Source organism: Panthera leo, chromosome C1, assembly GCF_018350215.1.
Source record: "Panthera leo isolate Ple1 chromosome C1, P.leo_Ple1_pat1.1, whole genome shotgun sequence".
NCBI classification, from domain to species: domain Eukaryota; kingdom Metazoa; phylum Chordata; class Mammalia; order Carnivora; family Felidae; genus Panthera; species Panthera leo.
Window position 1 is genome coordinate 217,761,878 of NC_056686.1, and position 24,770 is coordinate 217,786,647.

At 54.6% G+C, this 24,770-nt stretch overlaps 1 protein-coding gene across 6 annotated transcripts in view; it reads left to right on the forward strand.

The window, feature by feature from the left end:
* The first annotated feature begins 229 nt into the window (after positions 1-229).
* The window catches only part of TRAF3IP1 (TRAF3 interacting protein 1), a 62,430-nt gene continuing 37,889 nt past the window's right edge, over positions 230-24,770 (forward strand). Inside the window, exons 1-15 of one of the 6 annotated variants that reach the window (XM_042950733.1) lie at positions 230-519; positions 3,287-3,355; positions 3,729-3,890; positions 5,628-5,771; positions 5,874-6,290; positions 8,744-8,815; positions 9,717-9,792; positions 12,145-12,246; positions 13,698-13,793; positions 17,003-17,104; positions 19,311-19,331; positions 20,224-20,284; positions 20,945-21,028; positions 22,125-22,248; positions 22,449-22,485. In XM_042950733.1, the coding sequence (XP_042806667.1) occupies positions 397-519; positions 3,287-3,355; positions 3,729-3,890; positions 5,628-5,771; positions 5,874-6,290; positions 8,744-8,815; positions 9,717-9,792; positions 12,145-12,246; positions 13,698-13,793; positions 17,003-17,104; positions 19,311-19,331; positions 20,224-20,284; positions 20,945-21,028; positions 22,125-22,248; positions 22,449-22,485 (1,690 nt within the window). In that variant the 5' untranslated portion in view covers positions 230-396. Of the gene's footprint in view, positions 520-3,286; positions 3,356-3,728; positions 3,891-5,627; positions 5,772-5,873; positions 6,291-8,743; positions 8,816-9,716; positions 9,793-12,144; positions 12,247-13,697; positions 13,794-17,002; positions 17,105-19,310; positions 19,332-20,220; positions 20,285-20,944; positions 21,029-22,124; positions 22,249-22,448; positions 22,486-24,770 lie in introns of all 6 variants that reach the window. The other 5 variants (XM_042950734.1, XM_042950732.1, XM_042950735.1 and 2 more) reach the window with 5 other exon arrangements.

A 24,770-nucleotide genomic window follows, 5' to 3' on the forward strand; every position in this document is an offset into this window, starting at 1 on the left:
TGCTGGAAGGACTTCTGCAGTGAACTTGCGCGCGGCGGCCCGCAGACGGGTGGGACACAATCACCGCCACCTGCTAGAACACCAAGGGCGTGGCTTGGTCCAAGTTGCGAAGCGCGGGCGCGACTTCTGGGGCAGACTTCTCCCAGCAGGCGCTGCGGGCGGGGCGGGGCGCCGCGGCGCGTCCGTTGCTAAGGCCGCGCCGCCCTGACGACGGGCTCCTGCGGCCCCGCGCACGCGCCGTAGCCGACTCCGGTGCACTGTGGGATGGGAGCCCGGGCGCTGCGTCCAGGCCGGAGCGGACGGCGGCGGCGGCGAGGCCGGCGGCGGCCCGGGAGCGCGGCTTAGGCTCGGCGGGTTGGCGGGGGCGACGGGGGCGCGGGATCGGGCGGCGCCGCCATGAACGCGGCCGTGGTGAAGCGGACACAGGAGGCCCTGGGGAAGGTGATCCGGAGGCCGCCGCTGACGGAGAAGCTGCTGAACAAGCCCCCGTTCCGCTACCTGCACGACATCATCACGGAGGTGCGGGCCGGGCCGGGGGCCGAGGGTCGGGGGCCCTGGTGCGGGTCGGGACGCAGGTGGGGGTCAGGACCCAGGTGAGGGCCGGAGTCAGGGTCCCAGGTGGGGGCTGGGGCCCTGGTGCGGGTCGGGACCCGGGTGGGCGCCGGCGCTAGGAGTCAGGCCCCAGGTGCAGCCGGAGTTGGGGTGCCAGGTGCGGGCCGGGGCCCAGGTGCGGACGAGCCAGGGTCGGGACCCGGGTCAGGGTCAGTGCCGGGAGTCAGGGTCCCAGGTGCGGGGCCCGGGGGTTGGGGGGTGGTCAGGGCCCAGGTGCGGACGGGCCGGGTCGGAGCCGGGGATCGGGGCCCAGGTAGGGGTCGAGGCCAGAATCAGGGTTGGCGTTAGAGTCAGGGTTGGCGTTAGAGTCGGCCTCGCCTAGCCGAGCACAGCCGCTGCCCGGCCCGCTGGGCCCAACCCCGCGGTGCCTGTGCACCGAGTTCCTTGCCTTCACCCCTGCTCTGCCCTCTCATCCACCCCCACTGGGCTGCCTCCCTCCGCCCCTCAGGGAGCCTTATTTCTTTCCTATGTATCTGTTAGAGCTCATCTTCCATTTAGCCTGGCAGGGCCGTTTTTGTGACCTCCCCTCCTCCCCCCTTTCAGTGCCTGGCTCGTGAAAGGTGACCAGACATTGTGGGATATTGAAGTTATTCTTTTCTATCCTCATGTTTCCCAAGCATTCTCCACACTACTCTGCACTGTGGTCCCCATGTTTTAGATGTTTGATAAATACCTTGGGGTGAATTTGTTGAAGGTGGTTGTAGTGGGACCCCAAAGGGAAAACTCTAGAAGAGCAGGTTAATATTTGCTGCTGAAGGGCACAGCCTGGCCTCCATGGAGATTGTAACTTTTCCCCAGTGGATGGTGAATTACCAAACGGTGGAGACCGTGTATGTTTGTTGCCATATCCTGGGTGAGCTGAACTGAGTAAGGTACACAGAAGGTGCACAGCCAGCCTTTGTCGTTGTGCTGTCAAGGCTCCTGGTAACTCAGGCCACGGCGCGTTCCGTGGTGCAGCTAAGAAGGGTATTGAACCCAGCAACTTGGGCGTGGCCTCTGGGAGTTAGGAATCAGGTTGAACTTGCAGGCTTCTGAGGGCTCCCCGAATTGGTGCTCGTCTTCACTTCTCTTTCTGACAGGGGGGTGCCTTCCTCTCCACAAACTGCTTTACTTATCCGCTCTCTCAACTTAGTTTATAATGTGCACCTCTGTGTTAAACACCCTAACTGTGCTTGAGACTCTGGAATCCCAGCCACATCTCAGGGCTGTCTTGCCTAGCCTTTACCTCCTTCCACCTGTCCCGGCCAGTGTTTGGGAGGGGACAGGGCCGTGTGGAGAGCCTGGTGGGAGCTGGGCCGTGTGCTGTGTTATCTTGCGAAGTAGGCAGGTAGTGATCTCTAAGCCAGGAGGTGAGGTTGCCTGACCCCAGTGCTGGCCACCATGGCCCGACATGACACCTTTATCTTCTGTGTTAGTCCTGTCTGGCCACTGAAGTGGGGAGGCAGGGGGCATATGCCTCATCCTGTGGGTCTTGGTGTGGTGCTGGGCTCCTGGAAGGCCAGAGCACATTGAAGTGGAGGAGGAGGGACATTCTAGCAGGAATTGACTCGATTGACCAGGCAGCCAGACTGTGTGGAAGGAGTTACATGTTCTCCATTGGGAACCAACGGTCTGCTTTTCTTTCATGGGTTTTCTTTCCTAATCTAATGCTGAAATTAATTTCTCTGCCCTGTGTAAAGGTAAATTGATTAATTGGCACCTACTTGTTAAGGACATTAGGATGATTGACCTATCGGAAAGCATTTTCAGGTAGGGGGTGAAGAGTCTCTGAAAATTCTTCACTGCCTCTGAGTATTGTGTTCAAATCACCGTTGGTATCTTAGCTACAGCTCAACTAACTCAGCCTCTTTCATAAATCAAAGCATTGATCTTGTGAGGTTAATGTTTTGTGTCCCTTAAAATTATTATTCACAATTTTACTGCCTGCAAACTAGGAAAACGTCAAAAGAGACAAAATGAAAACGTTCCAGGAATATTAAGGATTCTCTCTCTCTTTCTCTCTCTTTTTATGTTTATTTATTTTTGAGAGAGAGAGAGAGAGAGAGAGAGTGGGAGAGAAACAGAGTGTGAGTGGGGGAGGGGCAGAGAGAGGAGACACAGAATCGGAAGCAGGCTCCAGGCTGTGAGCTGTCAGCACAGAGCCCGACGCGGGGCTCGAACCCATGAACTATGAGATCATGACCTGAGCCGAAGTCGGTCACTTAACCGACTGAACCACCCAGGCACCCCTGTACTGAACTCTTTTGCTCCCTTGAACGGGACCCTCTTGGCCCCGGGACCTTGCAGGGACCGTTCAGCCTGACACGTGTTTCCTAAACACCCCCGCCCCCCACTCTCGTTTCCTGGTAGCGGTGGCCTCAGTTTAGATCTGATTTCCTCTGGGAAGCTTTCCGTGACACCCTTGCCCCTCCTGCATTTGGGTTGGGGACCGATCTTGTGCTCCCTAGTGCCCCGCAAGTCTTTGTAACATTCACCTGTCCCCACTTCCAGACTGGGTCCTGCCTGGTAAAAGACCGTGCATGCAGTAGATACTCAAAAGCTTGTTGAGCAAGTGAAGGAATTAAATCCTGGATGTGGACAGGCTCTGACAGCTCCTGACCGTGGGGGCTCAGGGGGTGAGGCTGATGAAGGGGCTGTCCCGTGAGGTGCTGACCATGGCCTTGATCTTTTGAAGGTGATCAGGGTGACTGGTTTCATGAAGGGCCTCTACACGGATGCCGAGATGAAGTCCGACAACGTTAAGGTAGGCTGGGGGCGTCACACCCTCACCTTAACAAATGGGTGCTTTGTCAGCGGCGTGCCGGGTGTGTGTCGGCTCGAGGGGTCGGTTACTCCGTGGGCTGCGGTTCGCCCTTCCCGTTCCGTTTCCTTTTTTCCGCCAACTGCGCATCGTGCTGATTTTATCCGTTAACAAATGGGGTCAGGGTTTCAAGGTTTCTTCCGGCCTCTCCGCTAGAATTAAAAGCGTCAGCGAGTCGTTTTGTTTTGTGACAGAGGGTTCGTATTTCCAGATTTGACATCTACCAACAGTAAGCGTGCCTGTTGAACATACCGAAGAGGGTGCAGAGTTCTTTGGAAGTACTTTTTTGTTTGTGTTTTGAATGGAAATCTTTCAGGATAAAGATGCAAAAATTAGCTTCCTTCAGAAGGCCATAGACGTGGTGGTGATGGTTTCAGGAGAGCCGCTGTCGGCGAAACCAGTGCGGATCGTGGCCGGGCACGAGCCTGAGAGAACTAACGAGCTGCTGCAGAGAATTGCAAAGTGCTGCCTCAGCAAGGTAATGCTGGCGAATCGCAAAGTGTGTCTCAGCAAGGTAGTGCAGGGGTGCAGAGCTGGCAGGACCAGAAAGCAAGATGGGGACGGCAGGGTCGGAAGCGTGGGGAGAGGGTCTGGTGGCGTCTGTCAAAGGCTATGCTTCGCAGCCTCCGAGTTGCAGGAGAAGCGATTTAAAACTGTACCGTGAAACAAGTAAGGGGATGCCACGCACACCTTCTCCAGGCTTCACTGTGAACCAGGGGACCTCACAGGCGCTTGCTCTCGGGGCGGGTGGCTGGAGGCTGCGTGCCCGTGCACCCAGCCCTGCCTGCCTTCTGCTTTTGGGCCTCCTGGCAGCGCAGGGGCGGGGGCGGGGGCAGGGGCAGGGGGAGGGCAGGGCGGAGGACCTGCTTTTCTTCTTCTCTGGGGCTCCTGGGATGTTCCTGTCCTCTGCCTACCTTTCCAGCCTCTGTTTTCTGCTTCTCTCCATCCCTTCCTTCCCTCCCCCCACCCTGCACTGTCCCTCCACTCCTCCTCCCCTCCTGGCTGTTGGCTGCAGAGCTGTGCTGCCTTCAGAGACACCTTGTGTCACTTGTACAGGGGCCGCTTGGTTACTTCCTGGGATCCTCACTGTGGGTTTGAAGCTGGGGTCTCTGCTTGGACCCAACCCGGGTCATTCTTGCCAAGGATGTTAAGGACATCTCAGCTTGGTGATGGCAGCAGGTGTCTCTAAGGCCTGGGGAGAGGGAGAGCTGATACAGCCCTTCGTGGACCCTATGGATCGTGGGCGGGGCTGACCTTCCACGTTGCCAAAGTGGGAAAGGGTGGCCTTCAGCCCACACAGCGGTGGTGGGGGTGGGGAGCAGGGCCCCGAGGAGGCCTCCAGAGACTCTCGCCCTGGTCTGCATCCAACTCTCAGGCTTGGAAACGAGGAGCTCATTCCGCCAGTGCCCCGGCTCTGTCCCCAGTCCCCACCCCTGCATCCTTCATGTTCCTTCTCTTTCAAAACACATTTGACTCCTGCCTTCCCTGCTGAATCCTTTGCCAGCTTCCTGTTGTGTCTGGGCACAGCCTCTCCATGGCCTGGCTCACAAGGCTTCTGGAGATCTCGTCTACTTCCTGTCCCCCGGCTCCCTCTCAGCTCTCACGCCCGTGCCTGAACCCTGAGGTCCCCTGCATGGTCATGCTTCCTGTTTCTTTGTCTGGCAGCAGGTGTGGGATCGGCTGTCCCAGAGCCCTGGCCTCTCCTCCCTCCCAGTCATGTAATTGTTGCATTTGGTCTCTCCAGCCCAGTACGCACAAGCGTCCTTGACCTGTGGTCTAGCGCCTGGCGTGTGACAGTCGCTCAGGGCATCCTTGTGGAATGAACAGGCGGGATTCCTGAGTGGAGGTGTTCGAAGCCTCTGCGTGGTGGCAGGGACGCTGCAGGAGGGTTTTTGTGTTTCACAGAGCTCGAGTTAGATCATTCCGTGAGGCCCTTTCTGTGCGGGGCCCCGTTGATCCTGGGCAGAGTTCAGGCACTTGTGGAACTGTGTGGGTCGCCTTTGTTGTCCGTGCTGACGCACCAGAGGCGACAGTTACCAGGAGAGGCCGTGCTTTGTGCTAACAGCATTTCCTTCTAGTATTTTCTCCCAGGACCTTCCTGGGGAGACGCAGAACGCGTTTAACGAGCTGTCCCTGAATGCCGCCACTCGCATTTGTCACTTGTGCTGATGTCACTTTCACCTTGCCTTTTGTTTCCTCCCGCTCTGATGACAAGCTCTCCAGTGACGATGCGGTGAAACGAGTGTTGGCTGGAGAGAGGGGGGACGCGAAGGCAAGGACCTCCCTGACGTCCAAGTCTCAGGAATTGGACAATAGGAACGCGCGAGAGGAAGGGCCCGGAGTTCGTGAAGATAAAGAGGTGAATTGCAAGTTGTGCATATCCGGAAGGGAGATAATGAGTCTTTTTGTAGCCCAGGTAAAGGCGTTTATAAGTGATGCTGTTATTTGACCTTTTCTTCAGGATAAAAGATACTCTGAGATCAATGAGGAAAGTGCAAGCAGAGACCGGAAACAGAAGGAAGAAGTGAAAGAAGAAAGCAAAGCACGGGACAAGGACAAGACGATGGAGAACGACCGTGAGAGACACAAGGAGCCCGAGAGGGACAAGTACCGAGAAGGAGAGAGAGAGCGAGCCAGGAACCGGGCCAAGCAGGACAGGGACAGAGGCACCCGAGAGCGGGACAAGGACGTGGAGCGCGAGAGAGAGCGACGGAGTGAGGCCGGGAAGGAGAAGGAGAGACGGAAGGAGCGAGAGCGGGAGCGAGAGCGAGACAAGGGCCGGGACAGGGACCGCGACAGGCGGAGGGGCAAGGACGGGGACCACTCTAGGAACCCCGACAGGGAGAAGAGCAGAGAGCACGACAAACCGGAGAGGAAGGTAAAGTCCTGGTTGCAGCCCTCTGCCTTTAACCTGCAGCGATTTCTGTCGTTGTCGTGGCATGATTAGGAAACCGCTTCTCTCCAGCACCACCTACGGCAGGCTTGGGTTCCCAGGGGAACCCCAGACCGACCCCAGGCGTTGCCAGGTGTTTTACGAGGTGCTCCCCTCACCTCTGCACCGTGGGCGTGCACGTGGGCGTTTTGGAAGACGGAGCTTCACGCCGTCGCTGTGCGCACAGTTCCTACGTGTGCCTCAGCCGTGTGCAGGCTCTTACGCACCGCCTGGCTTGTGGGCACGGCTGACTTCTGGCAGGATTAGGGCCACGCTCTAAGTCCTGTGCGCATTAGTGGAGGAGCACGAGACCTCTGATTGCTGTAATTCTCATTTGATTAAGTTTTCAGGTACATTTACGACAGACCAGAAAATTTGTTTGGTTTCAGACGGTGTTTTCTAAACGTGCAGGTGACTTTTGGGCTCATAGAGGTGGGGAGGCCTCCGTCAGGACTGGCTTTGCAGGTGCCTGTTCTCACGGGGACACTTTGGCGTCCCAGAGGCGGAATGTGGAGATCTGCTGGTTTCCAGCTACTAGGAAGGAGGGGCCGAGGTCGGGAAAGGTTCAGGGTCTGCCCAGGTGAGGTGGTTGGGTAGTGAGGAGCAGGGCCAGTGCTGGCACTCGGGGTTGTGCCTCCCGGCCCTGTGGCATCTCTGGGATGTACTGTACTGGGCGATGACGGGCCCGGTGGGGATGACCCTGGGGGAGCCTCAGGGTCTCCCAGGAGCCCCCTGGAATGATGGGCCCTGTGGTATGTGTCCTGAAAACCAGGCTTCCCTTAGAGAAAGGCTTTAGAAATAACAAAGGCATTCCGCACCTTTTGCCTCTTTTTAGAGGTCTAAGAAAAAGTATTTTTCACTGACCTCATTTTTCTGAGGCGCTAGTACGTTCTCTCGTTTTTTTCTGTGCCCGAGTTGGGCAGCCCCCGGAACGGGATGACCTTCTCAGCTGTCCAGGTCTTACGAAGTTTCCCATACTGTACGTTCACTGAAACTGCTGGTTCTGTGACCGGTGTTGTAAATAGAAGGCTAATTCCAAAGACGAGTTTTTATAGGCGGGTCTGTGGGACCCTGGAGCCTGGTGGGAGTGACGGTTTGACTTCTTCGCGGGTGAGACCAGGGCGAGGGGCCTGTGCTGCTGCTGCCTTTTTTTTTTTTAATTTATTTTTATTTACTTATTTGTTTTTTAATTTTAAGTAGGCTCCTTGCCCAACGTGGGGCTTGAACTCACGACCCTAAGATCAAGAGCCGCCTGCTCTACCGACTGAGCCAGCTGGGCGCCCTGGGCCTGTGCTTCTGCTCAGAGCTGGTCCTCCAGGCCCCCAAAGCCGGCCGTCGGGGTGGTTTTGCGGGGCCAGCTGCTCCCATGTAAATCTGGGGTTCCTCTGCGGGGTCTGCAGGGCAGTGCTCGCTGGTGGTGAGGACACCCCGTGTGGACACCTCCCAGGGAACCAGGCTCCGGGACTTTGGTACAGGCGGCTCTGGGGAGGCTCCCGTCCTCACCCTCTGTCAGCTCCCTTGACTCTCTTCCACTCGATTTCTGTCTGGAAGAGATGATGATCAGACCTTCTCAGTCCCCCTCAGGCTTTTTGTGAAGATGAGGCGGGTGGTTGGTGTGTCTAGAGTGTGGGGGCGCGGGGGGGTGGAGGGCCAGGTGTCAGGGCTGGGGGTACGGTGACTCCTCACCCTCAGGGGACAGCGGGGCGGGCGAGGGGCTGCGCACGGAGCCTGATGCCTTCCGCAGGGAATCAGGAGGACAGCCTGGTGCCTTCTGCAGGGAGTTAGGAGGACACGTGGTCGTTGACTTGAAGCGTTGTCCTTTGCTTTTCAGTCCTCGAGGAGGACGATCTCTGTGTAGTCTCTCCTGCTTTCTCCTCCTCGTATCAAGATGCGTCTGTTAGAGACCTGACTGTAGGACTGAGTTGGCGTGTGCAGTTTGCGCGTAATTTGCTCTGGGAGAGCTTTCCCGATGCACAGCCCGAAGCCTTTGCTTACAAAGAAGCGTCCATTCGGACGTTGCCCCACTCTCGGAAGCATGGACTGTGGCTGTGTGTCCGTTTCTGTTCACTCCTTACCCCGTTTCCAGATTCCTGCGTCTCGCTGAGAAGTTTGGCCTGGTGTGGGGATCCCGCGTGTCTAGGAGATGCCGTTCCGTAGTTTCCCAAGAGGCACCGCCCTGACCCCGTGGCCCTGCCCGGTCTGCCCCGTGGAGAAAGGTCCCGGAAGGCCCTTTGGAAACATGGGTGGCGTCAGGCCTGGAGTGTGACCGATGCTCTTAAGGGAAAGTGATCTTGCTGCTGGTCAGCAAGAAACGTCTCGCATCTTGATGTGTTTGTAGATGTCACAGATTTGAATACCAACAGAATATGATGAATTATTGTTGTTGTTTTTTTTAACAGTCCTCGAACTCAGGGGAGGTGTCTAAAAAGTTGTCAGATGGATCTGTGAAAGACTCCAAAGCTGAAACAGAGGTAAACTTTAAAAAATAATCTCAAGAGACGTAAACGGGTAGCTGTGTCGATGTGGTGACCGCAGCACTGTGGCCTTTTCCAGCCCACGGAGACCCGGGCGCGGGACATGGCCAGGCTCACGCAGGAGTCCGGATGTCCATGGTGGGCTGTGGGCTTTCCTTATTCGTTTATTTGACAAGTACGATGTATGGGGTACAAAGAGATGGGGGCGTCATCCGGGAGAGGGTCCAATCTCCAGGCAGACAGGGAAAGCAGGGGCACTGGAGGGACCCCTCCAAGCTGTGTCCGGCCTATGTGGGACCCTGCGGTGCGTATCCTACGGCTGGGGGACAGCCGAGGCTGGGCCATGTCATCTCTGCGCCTCTGGGCCCCAGAGGTTAGACTCATCCCGACTTTCACAGTCCAGTTTGCATTTCAGAAAGTGTATCCAGGCAGCTTCAGGGAAGATGGACGAGGTGTGCAATGGAGGCTGGGGGCCGGTTAGGAGTCATCCTGGCAGGTGCAGCAAAACCACAGCGGCTGCTTTGTGCTGTCTTTAAACGTAAACGCTCGCACTGAGAATTGTTACGGACGGACGCGTGTGAGTGAATAGCGTATCGCCGCCGAGAGTGAGTCCTCGGGAGCACAGCTGCTAAGATAGTGTTTCTCAGTGTGGCTGGTGGCCTGCTGGCCTTTTTAGGCCTTTGCAGAAGATTGGTTTCTGACTGGACAGTGAGGGGGCCTCCGTGTGTTCAGTTCAGCCTCGGGTCTGGAGCAGCCCCGTTCCGCTCTCGGGCGTCTGGATGGCGGTGTTCGGTTTGCTCTCCGTTCTTCGTTAAGCAGAGCTTGAATAGGAAGTCTGCTCAACGTGTTGCTGTGACACACGCCCTGATTCGTTCCTTCTCCTTCTCTTTTCTTTAAGACTGAGGTTTCCACTAGAGCGTCTGGGTCCATGACAGCAAAGATGTCAAAACGGCGATCCAAAAATTCAATGGAAGGTACTGCAAATTTATCATTATAAGTAACTGAAAATATGGAAATAGGTCACCGTATCTGGTAGAAAAAAGTCCTGTGGCTAGAAGGCAGATGTACCATTGGGGGAATGAACAAAGACTATGTGAAAGGGGTGAAGATATGTCTGTCTGTCTGTCTCTTTCTCCCTCTCTCCCTCCCTGTCTCCCTTCCTCTTTCCCTTCCTCTCCCTCTGTCTCCCGTGCATGTGTGTGTGTGAGCCCATGACACCAGGGGCGGGGGAGCGCCTCTTTGCTGGAGATCTGTTGCAGTCTGGAAGATGTGCTCAAATTTTAATCTTCCAGAAATGGTTGCCAGTCGCCCGTGTTTCCTTGACTCTGGTCGTGTGAATCGGTAGGCTCAGTTTAATCCTGATGCAGAGTGGCCGACGAAAGCACTCTGCTCTTAGGTGATGTTTATCATTTAAAGATCAGCAGAAATGGTCCCCAGGAATCATGCCAAAAGCTAAGAGCTGGAGCTCAAGTGGGCAGGCCCGGCCGGGGCTTAGCCTATGGGCAGTACCCGGTTCTGACGGACCGGTAGGTGGGAGCGAGGGTCAGGCCGGTGCCGGCGAGCGCCCCTGCAGGCTTTCCAGGGAAGTGTCACGTTACTTTGAGCAGCGGTCGTGTCCGAGAAGGCATCCTTTTCCTACATCGTAGAGGTCCAGGTAGCGTGGCAGCGTGCCCTAGTTGGACGTGAGAAGTGGCACGGAGATGAGGCCGAGTCCTCTCCTCATAATGGTATGCGGTGCCCTGGAGCGTCTCTGTGCCGGCACCTGGCCTCTTGTGGGCGATCTCTGTGGGCGAGGCTCCCAGGAGGGGCCCCTGGTGCCCGGGGCAGGCAGGCTTTCGGGTGTCAGCCGAGGTGCACACCAGTTCCCCGCGCCCGACGCCTTTTCCGGTGTCTTTGAGGCTTGCCGACTCGGGTCCGTGAAAAATGAACAGTGCTGGCTCTTTTTAATTGCTAGTGAAATTGTGCATTTTTAACGTGTGTTAATCATGTGTATTGACCTCTCGGGCCTGTCCTCTCCTTTGTGGGCTCGTCACCGCCGCGATGGAGTTTCCGTGTTGTCCTTAATTTGCGCAAGCTCGCTGTCTGTGAAGCATGTCTGCCGATTTTTAGATACGTGTTTGTTCTCCACCCCCCCCCCCCCCCCAAGTTCATCTCTACTCGCTGTGTTTCGTTCCTCACTTGCCTGAGTGCTTGATTTTTCTGCACTGGAAGTGGCCAGTCGTGTTTTGTTTTTTGTTTTTTTTTGTAGTTTGTCTAGAGATTCAAGAGACGAAGATTTGTGCTTTATCCCGCATTTTTATATTTAATCTTTTTAGTGACTCTGTAAGGTGAGGCTCTCAGTTTATTTTTTCGGAATAGCTCACCAGGTGTTCCACAATTACTGATATTAAGCCATTTTATGCGCTTATTCTTCCAGGTTATTTTACAACATTGCATCAAAGAGTCTCACGTCCCTCGAACAGAACTAATTAGTTTGTCAGGATTAGGTTGCCTGTGCCCTCACTGGGGAAGACTGGACACCTGTGGTTTCGAGTCAGGACACATGTCTCCGCCTCCCCCAAGAGGACGCGTGTGCCCGTGCTGGGCGGTGTCGGCGGTCAGGATTGCGCTCGTTCGTGGTCACTTTGTTCAGCGATGGTGTCTTCTCTCCCCCCTGTTGTTAGCGATGAGTGTCAGAACGTGTGCGTGTCACTGACTGTTGTCACTGCACCCCAAACCTGGCCCGTGTTCATCTCAGCCCATAGTTCTGTTGGTTTCGGGTTGTTTCAAGCTGACAGTTGTTACTGTCTGCTTTTCTAATAGCTCAGGGCGTGTACGTCTGAGTTGACTGGGGAGCTTGTGCCTTAGGGCTCCTTTCCCGTGGTCTCCCTGAGATCCGATTACCAGAGATTCCAGGCTTTGTGATGCTGAGCTTTACCGAGGTGTCAACCAGCTGGTGGACTCTCCCCTGCCTGCCAGTCAGGCGCGGACCTCAGCGCCCAGCCTCCCCCACCAGAGCTGCCGTGCTCAAATGGGTACGGCACAGGGCACTCGGGCAAATGTCCAGCATCCGCAAGGTGCATGAGGCACAGGACATCTATGTTCTACTCAAGGAGATGAGCCTGCGTTTACTGGAGTGTGGGGTCCCAGGTTTGTTAGACACACAGACTCTTAAAGCTCTTCTAGAATCCCCACAGAACCCAAAAAACATTCTTCGTAACAACACGATGATTTTTGCTTATGATTAAGTAGTGTCTCATAGCAGAAAAATATACTACGAGTGACTGTACAATGAAGCCTTACAAGTTAAGGTTAACACATACTTTCATTGTGCAATTTCACATCAGGAAGAAGGGACTCTAGAAGCAGTGAAAATAGTGCCTCCCCTGAAAAACAACATAACCCTTCCTACAGTAAAGCTAAGAAGGAACATACCGTGAAACAGCTCGGTAAGACGAAGCAAGCCCTCGTGGGGGCTGTGAATGTTGGAGAGTGACGCCGCTGCTTCTCTTTGACCAGGGGACAGGTGCAGCTCTGCGGGTGGAGCCCTGCTTGAGCCGGGCCGGGGCTCTGGAGGGGTGGCTCTGGCCAGGGTGGTGCAGGCTCGGGGCGTGAAGCCCTGCCCGCCAGAGCTGCCCCAGCCGTGAGTGGGTCTCCTACCATAAGTCAGTGACGGGCTGAAATTGTCCATTTGAGTGTTCTGCAGATATTTCTGGAGTACCTGCCCCCCCGGGGAGTGTAACGTAGGGGGACAAGGCAGATAATAAAGAGAACGAGGGTGCTGCCTTCACGTTAATGACGAGACTTTTGATGGAAACTGTAGCCGAGAGGGGTGGGTGCGGTAGGGGCAGGGTGCGTAGGCAGAGAGGCTCCGAGGACGGGCCATCTGGACGGAGAGTTGACAAGGTGACGTGCGGGCGTCCGGGAACAGGCAGAGGCCCTGGGCGGGGGACAGCCTTGCCTGTGTGAGTGATGGGAGGCCCAGCAGCGAGGCGGGCGGGGAGGGGAAGGGGGAGGGGCCCCTGAGGAGGGAGGCCCGAGGTGTGGGCCACGTTGGTCAAGTGTTTGTAGCGAGTGTGAGCAGAAGCCCTGGGAGGACATGAGGCCGGACAGAGGCCTGATCAGACTCAGGTTTTAGAAGCATCTCCTTTTGAAACTAGAGAGGTACAAGTATGGAGTCTGGACGGCAGGTAGGTGTCCGGGTGAGACCGTGATGGCAGGGACCCGAGTGTCACTGGTGAGAGCAGACTGGGTGTGGGACACATTTATAGAAGGATGACAGATATGCGGGGTGACCGCGGGGCACTTGCTAGAAAGGAGAGGGCACGGAGGTAAGGTCAGTGGGGAGGGGGCTGGGCACCTGTGTGGCCCATTCACTGAAGCGACGGGGCTTTGGGAGGAAACGGTTGGGGGGATGGGTGGCAGCACGAGGAATTCTGCTTCCCGCGCACGAGGTTCAAGTGCCTGCGAACAGCCCGGTGGCGTGTGGAGACAGCAGTCGGAGGCGTAGGCCCGGGGTTCAGGGAGGGGCAGGAGCCACTGAAGGTGACGTCGAAGGAGGCGGGGGTCTTTCGCACGGTGGTCTTTCCCCGACATGGAAACTCGTGTGAAATTCAAGTAGGGGACCGTGGGGATGAAGAGGGCGGGCTCTGGAGCCCGCCAGGACCTGCAGGGCGGAGGCGGTACTGCTGGGGGTCCCACAGTCCGGAGAGAGGGTGTCCTGAGAGCTGGGGGCCGGAGGGGCGGCGGGAAGAGGGGGGGAGGCGTGTGTCCTGTGACTCTGGAGGGGACGAGCGAGCATGAGCCTGGCGTAAAGCCCTGTCCGTCCCAACGGGAGGACCTGCCCCACACGCAGAGTCCTCTGCAATGTTTTAATCTGTTGTTAACTATTTTGTGTCAGGAAGAAAGGAAGATAGTATGTCAGCTAAAATTTTAGGCTCCATAGTGTGTGGATTAAATGATGAACCAGATCAGGAAACTACGACCTCGGATATAGGTAAGAAAAAGGTATTCTTTAGTTTAAATTCTTTACCACTTTGACGTAAAGTATTTATCTCGGTGTAGTTATGTTTTTTATTATTCTAATCATGATATACTGAAGATCAGAAATGATACCAAATATTGATACAATATCAATGACATTGATATTCCACTTGCTTTAATTTGCTAAGTTATGATAAAGAATATTAACTCAGTTTTAGTTAACTTTTACGTGCCTTTTTACACGTGACTCATTTTCGCATCTAGATCAAGATGCTTTCTTCATCTTGCTGTTGGGATTTAGAAAAACGACGTGGACGGGTGGATAGAGAAATTATTCAGCTTTCCGGTCCTGCTCTGCTGTGTTGTATTAAGGGAATGCCCCCGATAAAGGTTTTAGGGTGCTTGCTGCGGCACGAGGGGACGTTGTTGCCCGTGGCTTGCGCTCTTACCCTGAGGCGGCAGTGGGACATGTGCGTCGCGTCCCCGCCCTGCTGCTGTGGGACCATTAGGTGCATGAATTCGGGATTTCAGATGGGGTGATCCTTGATGAGTGTCAGTATTTGTGACGTTAAATTCTTCAGAGATATTAAGAAGCTTGAGTGACATTTAAGAGAAAATATAGCGTAAATCTTTTTTTTATGTTTTTTTTAAATTTATTTTTGAGAGAGAGAGAGAGAGAGACAGCGTGAGCACGAGTGGGGGTGGGGCAGAGGGGGTTCTCACCGACGAACTTGACGGCGGGGGGGCGTGTTGCCGTTCGGCCACATCCTCTCAAAGTATACGGATCTCCTTTCTGCGGAGGCTCAGCTGCGGGCAGCTCTGAGGAGGGGAGCCCCGGGCAGCCCCCGTAGCACGGGAGAGGGGTGGGTGGTGCCGGTCGTGTGAGCGGAGACCGCCACCTGGGGCAGCCGGCCGGGCGGTGACCGTCTGCCCGTGTCCCAGACCAGAGGGAAGACCCCTTTCCTGCCGTTGCCACCTCTTGGCCTCGAGCAAGCTTCCTGGGTGCGTGGTCCGAGCCGCAGGCCCCTCTGCGCTCAGTGGGTGTAGAAGCACCTGCCTGGAGGCTAAATGAGCTCCGCCCACAAAGTGGCCAGCTTGTCGCACGGGGGCCACACGGCACCTGCTTTGCAGATACCCCATTAGTTACTGTCGGTCTCGTGCTGAGATGGTCTGATGGGATGGAAGTACACCCGAGTGGCTGTTTAGACCTGTGCCCTCACTTGGTGGGTGTTCTCTCTGGAAACCTGTGGCACGCAGTTCTCAGTTGAGAGCTTCGCAGAGATTGGAATGGAGCCCGGTGCCCCCTGGCGGCCACGAGTGGAGCCCTGCACCCCGTCCCTGGGCGGTCCCCTCCCTCCGCCCCCTGTCCCTACATCCCGCCCCTGCAGGTCACCAGCATGCCTGTCACAGGGGTCATCTCGTGCTGTCGGGACTCCGCTTCCTCAGCTGCCTCACCGTGGCTGATTTTCCAGTTGGGCGTGATTTCCAGATCCAGTGCTGGGTCTGCTCACTGAGCCTTTCGTCCCGGGTCCCCTCACCCTGAGCTGGTGCTGCTAAGCTATGCTGGCCCCTGTTGTGCCTGCTCCCCGGAGCCCTGGCCTGACTTCGGCCACAGTGGCCCGCCCGCGGGACCGGGGCGTCACAGGAGCTTTCCTGCGTTTTGCTGTGTCCTCCCTCTTGCTCTCCCAGGCGCCCCGAGCCACCCCACAGGGAAGCTGTCCGCTTCTTCCCTGTTCCGTATCGGAGCGCCAGCTGCGTGATGGGCCCGGTCTCTCTGCCGCTGTTTGACGGGATGTGGGGACATCCTTAGAGCTGCGTTGTGCTCGGGTGCTCTCACCCATGTCCTGTTGCTTTGTTGTGTACAAATTTTTATTATAAAAATGCAGAGTTGGGGCACCTGGGTAGCTCAGGGTCAAGTGTCTGACTTCAGCTCAGGTCACGATCTCACAGTCTGTGGGTTCTAGCCCCGTGTCGGGCTCCGTGCTGACGGCTCGGAGCCTGGAGCCTGCTTCGGATTCTGTCTCCTTCTCTCTGCTCCTCCCCTGCTTGCACTCTGTCTCTCTTTCTCTCTCTCAAAAATAAACATTAAAAAGAAAGAAAGAAAGAATGCCACAAGACCTTGGAAGAGGTGAAATGGTGCAAAGTGTCATTGGTCCCCTTGAGATATAGGCAGAGGCGATGCATTTGGAAATCACTTACCGTGTGGTGGGTTTGTATAGTGTAGGAAAGTTTTGACACTTTCAAATAAAGTGTAACAACCTATAGTTCTAGGGTTTTCTTTTAAAATTGATAATCTACAGTCGCCAAGCTGATGTTTAAGTTTAGATTTATTTTTGAGGTTAGTATATCATATTGATTCTTTGGTTGTCTTATAGATCATAAATAATTATTGGAATCAGGCTGTTTAAAGCATTTTTATAGATCAAACAAAATTTCCTTAGAAAATTGCGTGTCTTCTGTTGTATGTAGTTCTATTACATAAAATCAGGTCTTTGATAGTCAATGATAGCTTGATTCTGATATAAACTGTTTATTTGAATACTTTAATGAAATTGTAAGGTTGTGTTTCAGGAAAGGGAACAATTTTTCTAATTTTATTTTTGTCTCCTGATTTCATTTTAGAGAGTGAGGTCCTGTGGTGATGGGTTAGCTTTCTACCCTGGGTCCTGCCACAGTTTAAAATCTGTTCCTCTAGCACCTCCCGCCCCTTATTTTTAGTAGAAAAAATGTTTTATTAGGTGTTTGATATTTTTTCTATTTTCATAGACATTGGCACATTAGTCAGCCATCAGTACACAAGTTATTTGGGAACTTTCAATCTCTAGGACTGTGCACCGTGCTGGAAGGATTTTTCTCTTCGCCCTGCTTTCCTGACACGGCCACCTATTTGCGGCTTCTCAGTTGGGCCTGGCCGCGGTGGGGAGGCGGGTAGAGAAGGTTCTGGAAATGGCGGTGGAGGGGCTAGTTGGCTTCGGCCGTGGGGACTCCACGCCTCCGCCTGGGCTGAGTGGGCCTGGGGTCTGCTCACAGTCTGGGCACCCCTTCCTTCTCCTGATCCCACAGCCACGCTGAGAGGAACGTTCTGGGTGTGAGTTCTCCAAAGCTGCCTTCGGTGGGTGTTCTGGGAGTTTGTGGGGTGGGAGAGCCGGGTAAGTGCTGGAGCCGGAGGGGACCCGCCTGTGCGTGCGTCTTCATGACCCATTTTAAACTGTTTTACGTCAGGCACGAAAGAAGCTAATACTAACTCAGCTAGCGTTTCAGACGATAATTCAGCTAGTCTGAGGCGTGAGCACGTCGAGCCAGAACCAGCAGTGAAGCGGAAAGGTAAGCGGGACACCGTCTCCTCACTCCTTTCTCGGTGAGAGAGAGGGGTCCCCCCAGATGTAACCCCGGGGGGCTCCTCTCTCCCCAGAGGGCGGCGGCCAGGTCCCCTTGGCTTTCTGACCCACACGGAGTCCAGTCCCTGGTTCTTCATCGGGACTGGATGTGGTGGGTGGCCCACTGTCGCCTTTTCACATCAGCTGGGCTAGGGCAGGCTGGTCACTGCGTGGTGACCCCAGTGTCCTTTCTGGGGTGGCGGGCGGAGCCCAGGTGGACTCGGGAACGACCCGAACCGAGCTTCAGAGTCACTGCTGGAGTCCCGTCGGCCCAGCCGCACACCTCCCACGTTTCGTGTTCAAAGAGGACTTTTAAACAGCTCGGGACACTGCCCTGACCCGACGTTTCTGTCATGTCCTCGGGGTGTCCTAAGTTGCACCTTGGTGAGATTCTGCTCTGGGCCTGGCTTTTCTCTGCATCGAGAAAACATTGTGGTGAAAGTTGCGTCCGGCGTTTGTCGGGCACGTGTCGGGCTCTGAGGGGACGTCCTGCAGCCAGCGTCTGCGGGCCGGGTGACACTTGTCGGCTCGTGCACGCCGCAGGCCGGGTGCGTGGCAGGCCCGAGGCGGTGGGCGCGGGGACCCGGCCTGGGGGGCGCCGTGTGGTGAGGGGTGCTGGCCGGGAGCGTGGGGGCCACGGGGCCGCATGGGGCCGGGTGCGTGCTGGCTGAGCAGCTGAATCGCACGTGGGTCGCGTCAGTTTGGTCCAGGCGGGGGCGGCCTGGGCCGTGTGGGCGGTGGGGGGACAGGCAGGTTCCGGGGTGCTCCGGGCAGGGTCTGCCCAGGGAGGGGGTGTGCGTGGGCGGGGAAAGAGGCAGAGCTGGTGAAGGGAAAGAGGCAGAGCTGGTGAAGGGTCCGGACGAGACCTGCGCCCCTGAGGCTGGAGCCCTCGCCAAAGGGCGGGGGACCCCGCCTGTGAAGGGGTGAGGCCGCTGTGAGCTCACCATCCGGGTGTCGGCCTTGAGCTCCAGCAGCCACGGTGTGTCCCCAACCCGATGGCGTGAGTTTCGACGAGAGCTTAGGAGTCTGGGGTCCAGGGCCAGGCAGCACGGTGTCGAGGAGAGGGTCTGCTGCTACCTGCTTTGGCCCCAGGGCAGGCCCGTCCCGGGGTTGAGCCCAAGCCCCCGTTGCCATCACCCCGTCCTTCCAGTGGTGCTGTCTGGAAGCGCCATTTCCGGGTGCTTCCTAACCACCAACCCACAGTTGCACTGGGCCTGGCCCCTGCCGTGTCACTCTGTGCAGCGTGACCTCCGGGAGGCTCCTGTGTTCCCTACGTATGGGCCCTGTAGGGCCTCCCGGTTCCCGTCGCCCTGGAGGCGTGGTCTCTCCTGTCCCTAGAGCCACCTTCTTTGGGGCACCATTCACGTGGCTCTATGACCGGTGACCAGAACGTTCTCAAGTGCGCCTCAGCGGGCAGGCCCGAGGTGTCCGAGGAGCACTCTTCCCCCTGTGGGTGCGTGTGTGCCCTCGGGGCGACCCCGGGTCCCTGGCGCTGACTCGGACCCGTGCAGCTTCAGTGCTTCTGCAAACGTGGTCGTGTCACACAGAGATTGTCCTCCTGTGACTTGGGGTCCACCCCACCCCTGCCGTGCTTCCACTCGTGTGCTTGTGGCCACGTAGGTCCACAAAAAGCTTTGTCCCCAAAAAGCAGCCCTTGAAGAAGGGTCCTGGGTGAAAAGAGCAAAGGTAGCCCATAGGGAGCTAGGCCGTGGCAGAGCCCTGCTGGCCAGCTCTGCGGGGAGGGCCCCGTCGCTCTTGTCCAGTCGTCAGAGTGCCCAGAGCCTTGTTTGCCAGGTCACCCCTCTCGTCCCTCGTGTCCCCGTCGGTCTGCTGGCGGCTCCCTGGGCGTATCAGCTGTTGCCGTGTATCTTTCATCTGTGTGTGTGATCCCCTCTCTTCGTATCCCTTTTGTCTTTTCACTAATGGCATTTTATGGGTCATAGTTTCCTTTCTTCTTTGTCTTTCCATCTTTGAAAACGAAGTGATCACAGTGGGACACTGGAAAAGGCTCCGAGGAAAGGGCCGTGTTTTCCCGACAGGCGTTTGTGTTACTTAGTTTGTGTTTTTCCCTAGTCCTGCTCGTTTCATATTCTGAGCTTCACTAAAACAAAAGTTGGTTTTCTGATGTGCCTTTTTTTTTTTTAATTTTTTAGGTGACTCCCCTAGTGATACAGGTAAGGAATGGCCTGAACTAAATGTGTTTGCTATAAATTGTGTGTGTGTGTGTGTGTGTGTGTGTGTGTGTCAATATGAACATATACTCTCAGATTTGTTAAGGAACCATATGTGCACCACTTTAAGATTTAATCTACACACCTTATGTTCCAGAAGAATGCATCTTAGGACTCTTTCCAGAGTAAAAAGTACATTTCTAAATTCAAATGTTGATTCATTCTATTCTCTAAAGTATAAAGGCTTCTTACTTTAAATAGCGGGGTGAATTTAATTGCCTTAGTAGAGTTTGTTACTTACTGATTGAGTCTTTTCACCAAAATGAAGAAGCTTTATGCAGATTATAAAAACAATTTGGTCCATACCCAAAGTAGAATCTGTTTAAATGCAGAAAAACATGAAGAAGGAGATGAAAAGCACTGTTTCTCATGGAAATGACCGTCCTTCTAGGACCCCTGTCGTGTGTGTGTGTGTGTGTGTGTGTGTGTGTGTGTGTGGTGATGAGATACTCCCGTTACTGTTACATGTTGGAGTGATGACGTTTTGTGCAGAGGGCCCGGTGTGTGGCTGGAGTTACCCACCGCCCGTCACTAATACATGGTGGCAGGTGACCCTCTTGACACCGCTGATTACACACGTCCATCCTTCTCAGGTTGTAGCTGACAGGATCCACCCACCTTTTGAAAGAAACGGAATCGGTTTGTACTTCCAGGGTTTGAACGCCGTCTCCCAGATCTTCACCACCTCTAGAAACGACTGTTCTGTCTTCATTAAAATGATGGATGAATAAAGCTCGTTTGCATTTGCACTTACCTGATGGCTGTCTTTTCAAGCACTTACCTATTTGTGTTTCTTCCTTTGTGAATTGCTGATGGGATTGTCACACTTCAGAAGAAGTCGGACCTTCTGTCCAGGAGAAATCCGAGCTGCCGAGCGAGCTTCCGGCCAACATCAGGTCTGCGGCCAACGTGCTCTCTCTTTGCACCTTCTGCCGTTTGTCCGGTGCTTGAGCTTAATTATGAGGAAATACCTGTACAAAGAACGCAAAAACCGTTTGCTTAATTTTCACATGCTGGGTATAAGTAACTACACATAGGGCATTTTATTTTTTTTTTTTTTAAATTTTTTTTTTCAACGTTTTTTATTTATTTTTGGGACAGAGAGAGACAGAGCATGAACGGGGGAGGGGCAGAGAGAGAGAGCGGGAGACACAGAATCGGAAACAGGCTCCAGGCTCCGAGCCATCAGCCCAGAGCCTGATGCGGGGCTCGAACTCACAGACCGCGAGATCGTGACCTGGCTGAAGTCGGACGCTTAACCGACTGCGCCACCCAGGCGCCCCCACATAGGGCATTTTAAAGATTTAGGGAAATTCATAATTATGGTAATGTTTTGATTACTTTTTGGATCTTAAATTTAATGAAAATATAGGATTAAAAGACGGATACTTCCAACTTGTCAGGTTACTGGAATGTTCTTAATGCTCTGCAGACTGCGTCCTGACCAGTTGACGGTGGGAGATTAGCGATGACATTGACCTGGGTTTTCTGTCGTCCCCTTTGAAATGTGCAAGTGTGTCATATTCCCTCTCTGGTTTTCCAATATCTGGGTTTAGAAAACCACCTCGGCCTGGGAGTGCGAGACCAGCGCCTCCCCGGGTGAAGCGTCAAGACGGGGCGGAGGCGCTCACGGCGGACAGGTGAGGCCTCTGCTGCGAGGCGGGGTGAGGGTGGAGAGGGCTTCCTGATGGGGAGTGTGCGTGGGAGGGGTTCGGGGCACGCCGGGGGCGGTGGGGGGCGGAGAGCACGGGGCGAAGCGAGGCTGGGCCCCGCCGGGGGCAGGATGATGCTTTTGAGGGTTGAAGGGCCTGGTGCCGGAGAAACGTGTACTGTTTCAAGAGCTCACGCCCAAGCACAGGTTCCCTCCTGACCTTGTACAAGGTCCCCGAAGCCAGGAAGAGGGTGTGCACGTGTGCATGCGAGCCTGCATGTGTGTGCGTGCACTTGGCTGTGCTGTGATCGTGGGGAGGGAGTTACGGGTGCTCGGTGAAGCGTGATTGTGTTAGGCAGGTCGGGAGGAGGAGAAGGCAGGTGGGAGCCGCAGTGCCTTTGGTCTGGAGGCTTGTGGTCCAGGCACAGGTGCAGCAGGACTTAGTGTGCGAGCAGAGGGGAGCTGACAGCGGCCTGCAGTGGGGTGGCAGCGGGCGGGGCAGTTCCTGAGAGTGGCCACGGGAGGCCTGAGAGAGCCCTAGGATGGAAGCGGTCACCTGGGGAGACAGGGCCAGGCCTGCGGGCTGGGCAGCTGGGTGTTAGGCTGACTCAGACCGGTGGTAGGACTCGGGGGAGAGGAGGTGCTGGGCAGGGAGCCGGACCCAGAAAAGTGGGACCGGGGGAGGCTGCTGTGTTCCTGGCAGAGACCCAGAAGCAGGGGTCTGTGGCCACATTGCCACCCCTGCCCTGGTGTTGCAACTTGGAAGAACAGGGCCCTCCAGGTGAGGGGCTGCTGGCGGAGGGCTGGTGTCCAGAGAGTGCGGCCAGGGGAGGGGCAAGGCTCTGGGTGGGGGAGGCTCTGGGGGCCCTTGTGAGATAGGGGCACAGGGAGGGGGCTGGGTGAGGACCAGAGGCCAACATTAGTGGGGGCACAGAGGGCAGGACTCACAGGGACCCAGGCCTGCATTCTGTGATGTTCTGGGGGTGGTTGGTGGTTGAACTCCTCCCCTGGCGCCCGGGGTGCATGGGATTGATGCAGACGTGTGGCCAGCACATTCCTGTGTGATGTGATTTCTGGTGCTCCAGGACAGGGAGTGGCAAAGCCGTGGCCAGTGTAATTGTGGATGCACAGAACTCCGACGGTGAGGAAGACGACCAGTTTGTGGTGGAGGCCGCCCCCCAGCTCCCTGAGATGTCCGAACTTGAAGTGGTGAGTTAACGGCAGCGTGTTTTTGTAGTTGCGCTTGGACGACTCTGGAATCCACACTCCCGCATTCAGGTTCCGGAGGCGAACGTTCCTCTAACCTTTCAGTTACGTGTCCGCCTTCTTTAATTTTGTCGTTGCTTTGGGGACCTCCGCAGAGGCAGGATTTCGAGAATCAGCTTTTTCCTCCTTCCTTTCCTGCCCAGGTGCCAGCGGTAGACGTGGAGGAAGAGGAGAAACACGGTGAGTGTGGGGTGCGCACAGCTGTGCGCGGGAGGGGTCCCGTGCCCTTGAGCTCTGAGCGCCCCGTGTCGGCCAGGGTTCTGAGGAGCATCAGTGAGACACCGCAGCACGGATGGGCTCCTCCTCGGCTGGTGGCTCGTAGTCCCGGATTCGAGGGGCGCAGCGCCCCGGGACCCTGGGGCTCGGTCAGTAGCTTCCAGCGTGGCGTGGGGTTAGGGTAGAGGTTCGACCTCTGGGGTTGTTTTCAAATCGACAATATTTGTAATATTTGTTCTCTTCCCAAATGTCTTTGACTTCAAACGGTTGCAAAAGCAGGAAGAGTCTCCTAATGAACCCCCTTGTACCCATCACATGGCTTCAGCCGTGATCGGCTCATCTCGTTTTCTCTAAGCCTCTGCCTGCTGCAGACCCCCATTCCCCCACGGTGTTTTCTTTGTTTTGTTTTTAAGTTTTTATTTATATTCCACTTGGTCAACATATATTGTAATATCAGCATCAGGAGTAGCATTCAGTGGGGCACCTGGGTGGCTCAGTCACTTGAGTGTCCGATTTTGGCTCAGGTCATGATCTCGCAGTTCGTGGGTTCGAGCCCCGCATCGGGCTGTGTGCTGACAGCTCAGAGCCTGGAGCCTGCTTCGGATTCTGTGTCTCCCTCTCTCTCTCTCGGCCCCTCCCCTGCTCATGCTCTGTCTCTCTCTCTTTCAAAAATAAACATTAAAAAACAATTCTTCAAAAGGAGTAATAGCATTCAGTGGTTCATCCCTTGCATAAAGACCCAGTGCTCAATCCTGACAAGCGCCCTCCTCAATGCCCATCACCCCTCTGACCCATCCCCCACCTGCCTCCCTCCATCACCCTCAGTTTGTTCTCTTTCGTTAAGAGTCATGGTTTGTTTCCCTTTTGTCCCCCCTCCCATGTTTGTTTTGTTTCTTAAATTCCATGTATGAGTGAAATCATATATTTGTTTTTCTCTGATTTATTTCACTTAGCATAATATACTCTAGTTCCATCCATGTTGTTGCAAATGGCAAGATTACCTTCTTTTTGATGGCTGAGTAGTATTCCAGTGTGTGTGTGTGTGTGTGTGTGTGTGTGTGTGTGTGTACCACATCTTCTTTATCCATTCGTTAGTCGATGGACATTTGGGTTCTCTCCATAGTTTGGCTATTGTTGATAGTGCTGCTATAAATATTGGGGTGCATGTGCCCCCATCAATTCTGTATGTTTCTATCCTTTGGGTGAATACCTATTCATATTTATCCAAATTATCCAATTGCTGGGTCATAGGGTAGTTCTATTTTTAACTTTTTGAGGAACCTCCATATTGTTTTCCAGAGTGGCTACACCAGTTTGCATTCCCACCAACAGTGCAAAAGATTTCCCCTCTCTCCGCATCCCTGCCAACACCTGTTGTTTCTTATGTTGTTAATTTTAGCCACTCTGATAGATGTGAGGTGGTATCTCAGTGTGGCTTTGATTTGTGTTTCCCTGATGATGAGTGACATTGAGCATCTTTTCATGTGTCTGTTGGCCATCTGGATGTCTTCTTGGGAAAAGTATCTATTCATGTCTTCTGCCCATTTCTTCACTGGGTTATTTGTTTTTTGGGTGTTGAGTTTGATAAGTTCTTATAGATTTTGAATACTAACCTTTTATCCAATATGTTGTTTGCAAAGATCCTCTCCTATTCCTTTGGCTGCTTTTAGTTTTGTTGGTTGTTCCCTTTGGTGTGCAAAAGCTTTTTGTCTTGATAAAGCCCCAGTGGTTCATGCTTGCTTTTGTTTCTTTTGCCTCCGGCCATGTGTCTAGTAAGAAGTTGCTGTGGCCGAGGTCAAAGGGGTTGCTGTCTTTGTTCTCCTCTAGGGTTTTGATGGTTTCCTGTCTCCCCCAGATTGTTTTCAAGTCCTGGAGAAGATCATTTCTTCTGTTAACATGTCACGTGTCCCTCTAAAAGAGAAGGGCTCTTTAAAAATATATATATAACTATAATTCTACTGTGGTAACAAAACAATTTCTTAATGTCATCAAATACTGTTTTCCTAGTTGTTTTGTATATTTTTTCTACTTTGAGTCAGAATCCAAATAAGGTCCCTGCGTTGCAGCTGATTGATATTAACTCTTAGGTCTCTCTTAACCTCCCTCCCCTTTTCCCTCATAACGTATTTGTTGAAGAAGCTGGTTGGTTGTCCGTAAGAGTTTCCCACAGTTGGGTGTTGCCTGTGATATGCCTGTGGTTTTTCACATGCTCTTCTGTGCTTGTAACTTGGTTCTAGAGACCCAATCAG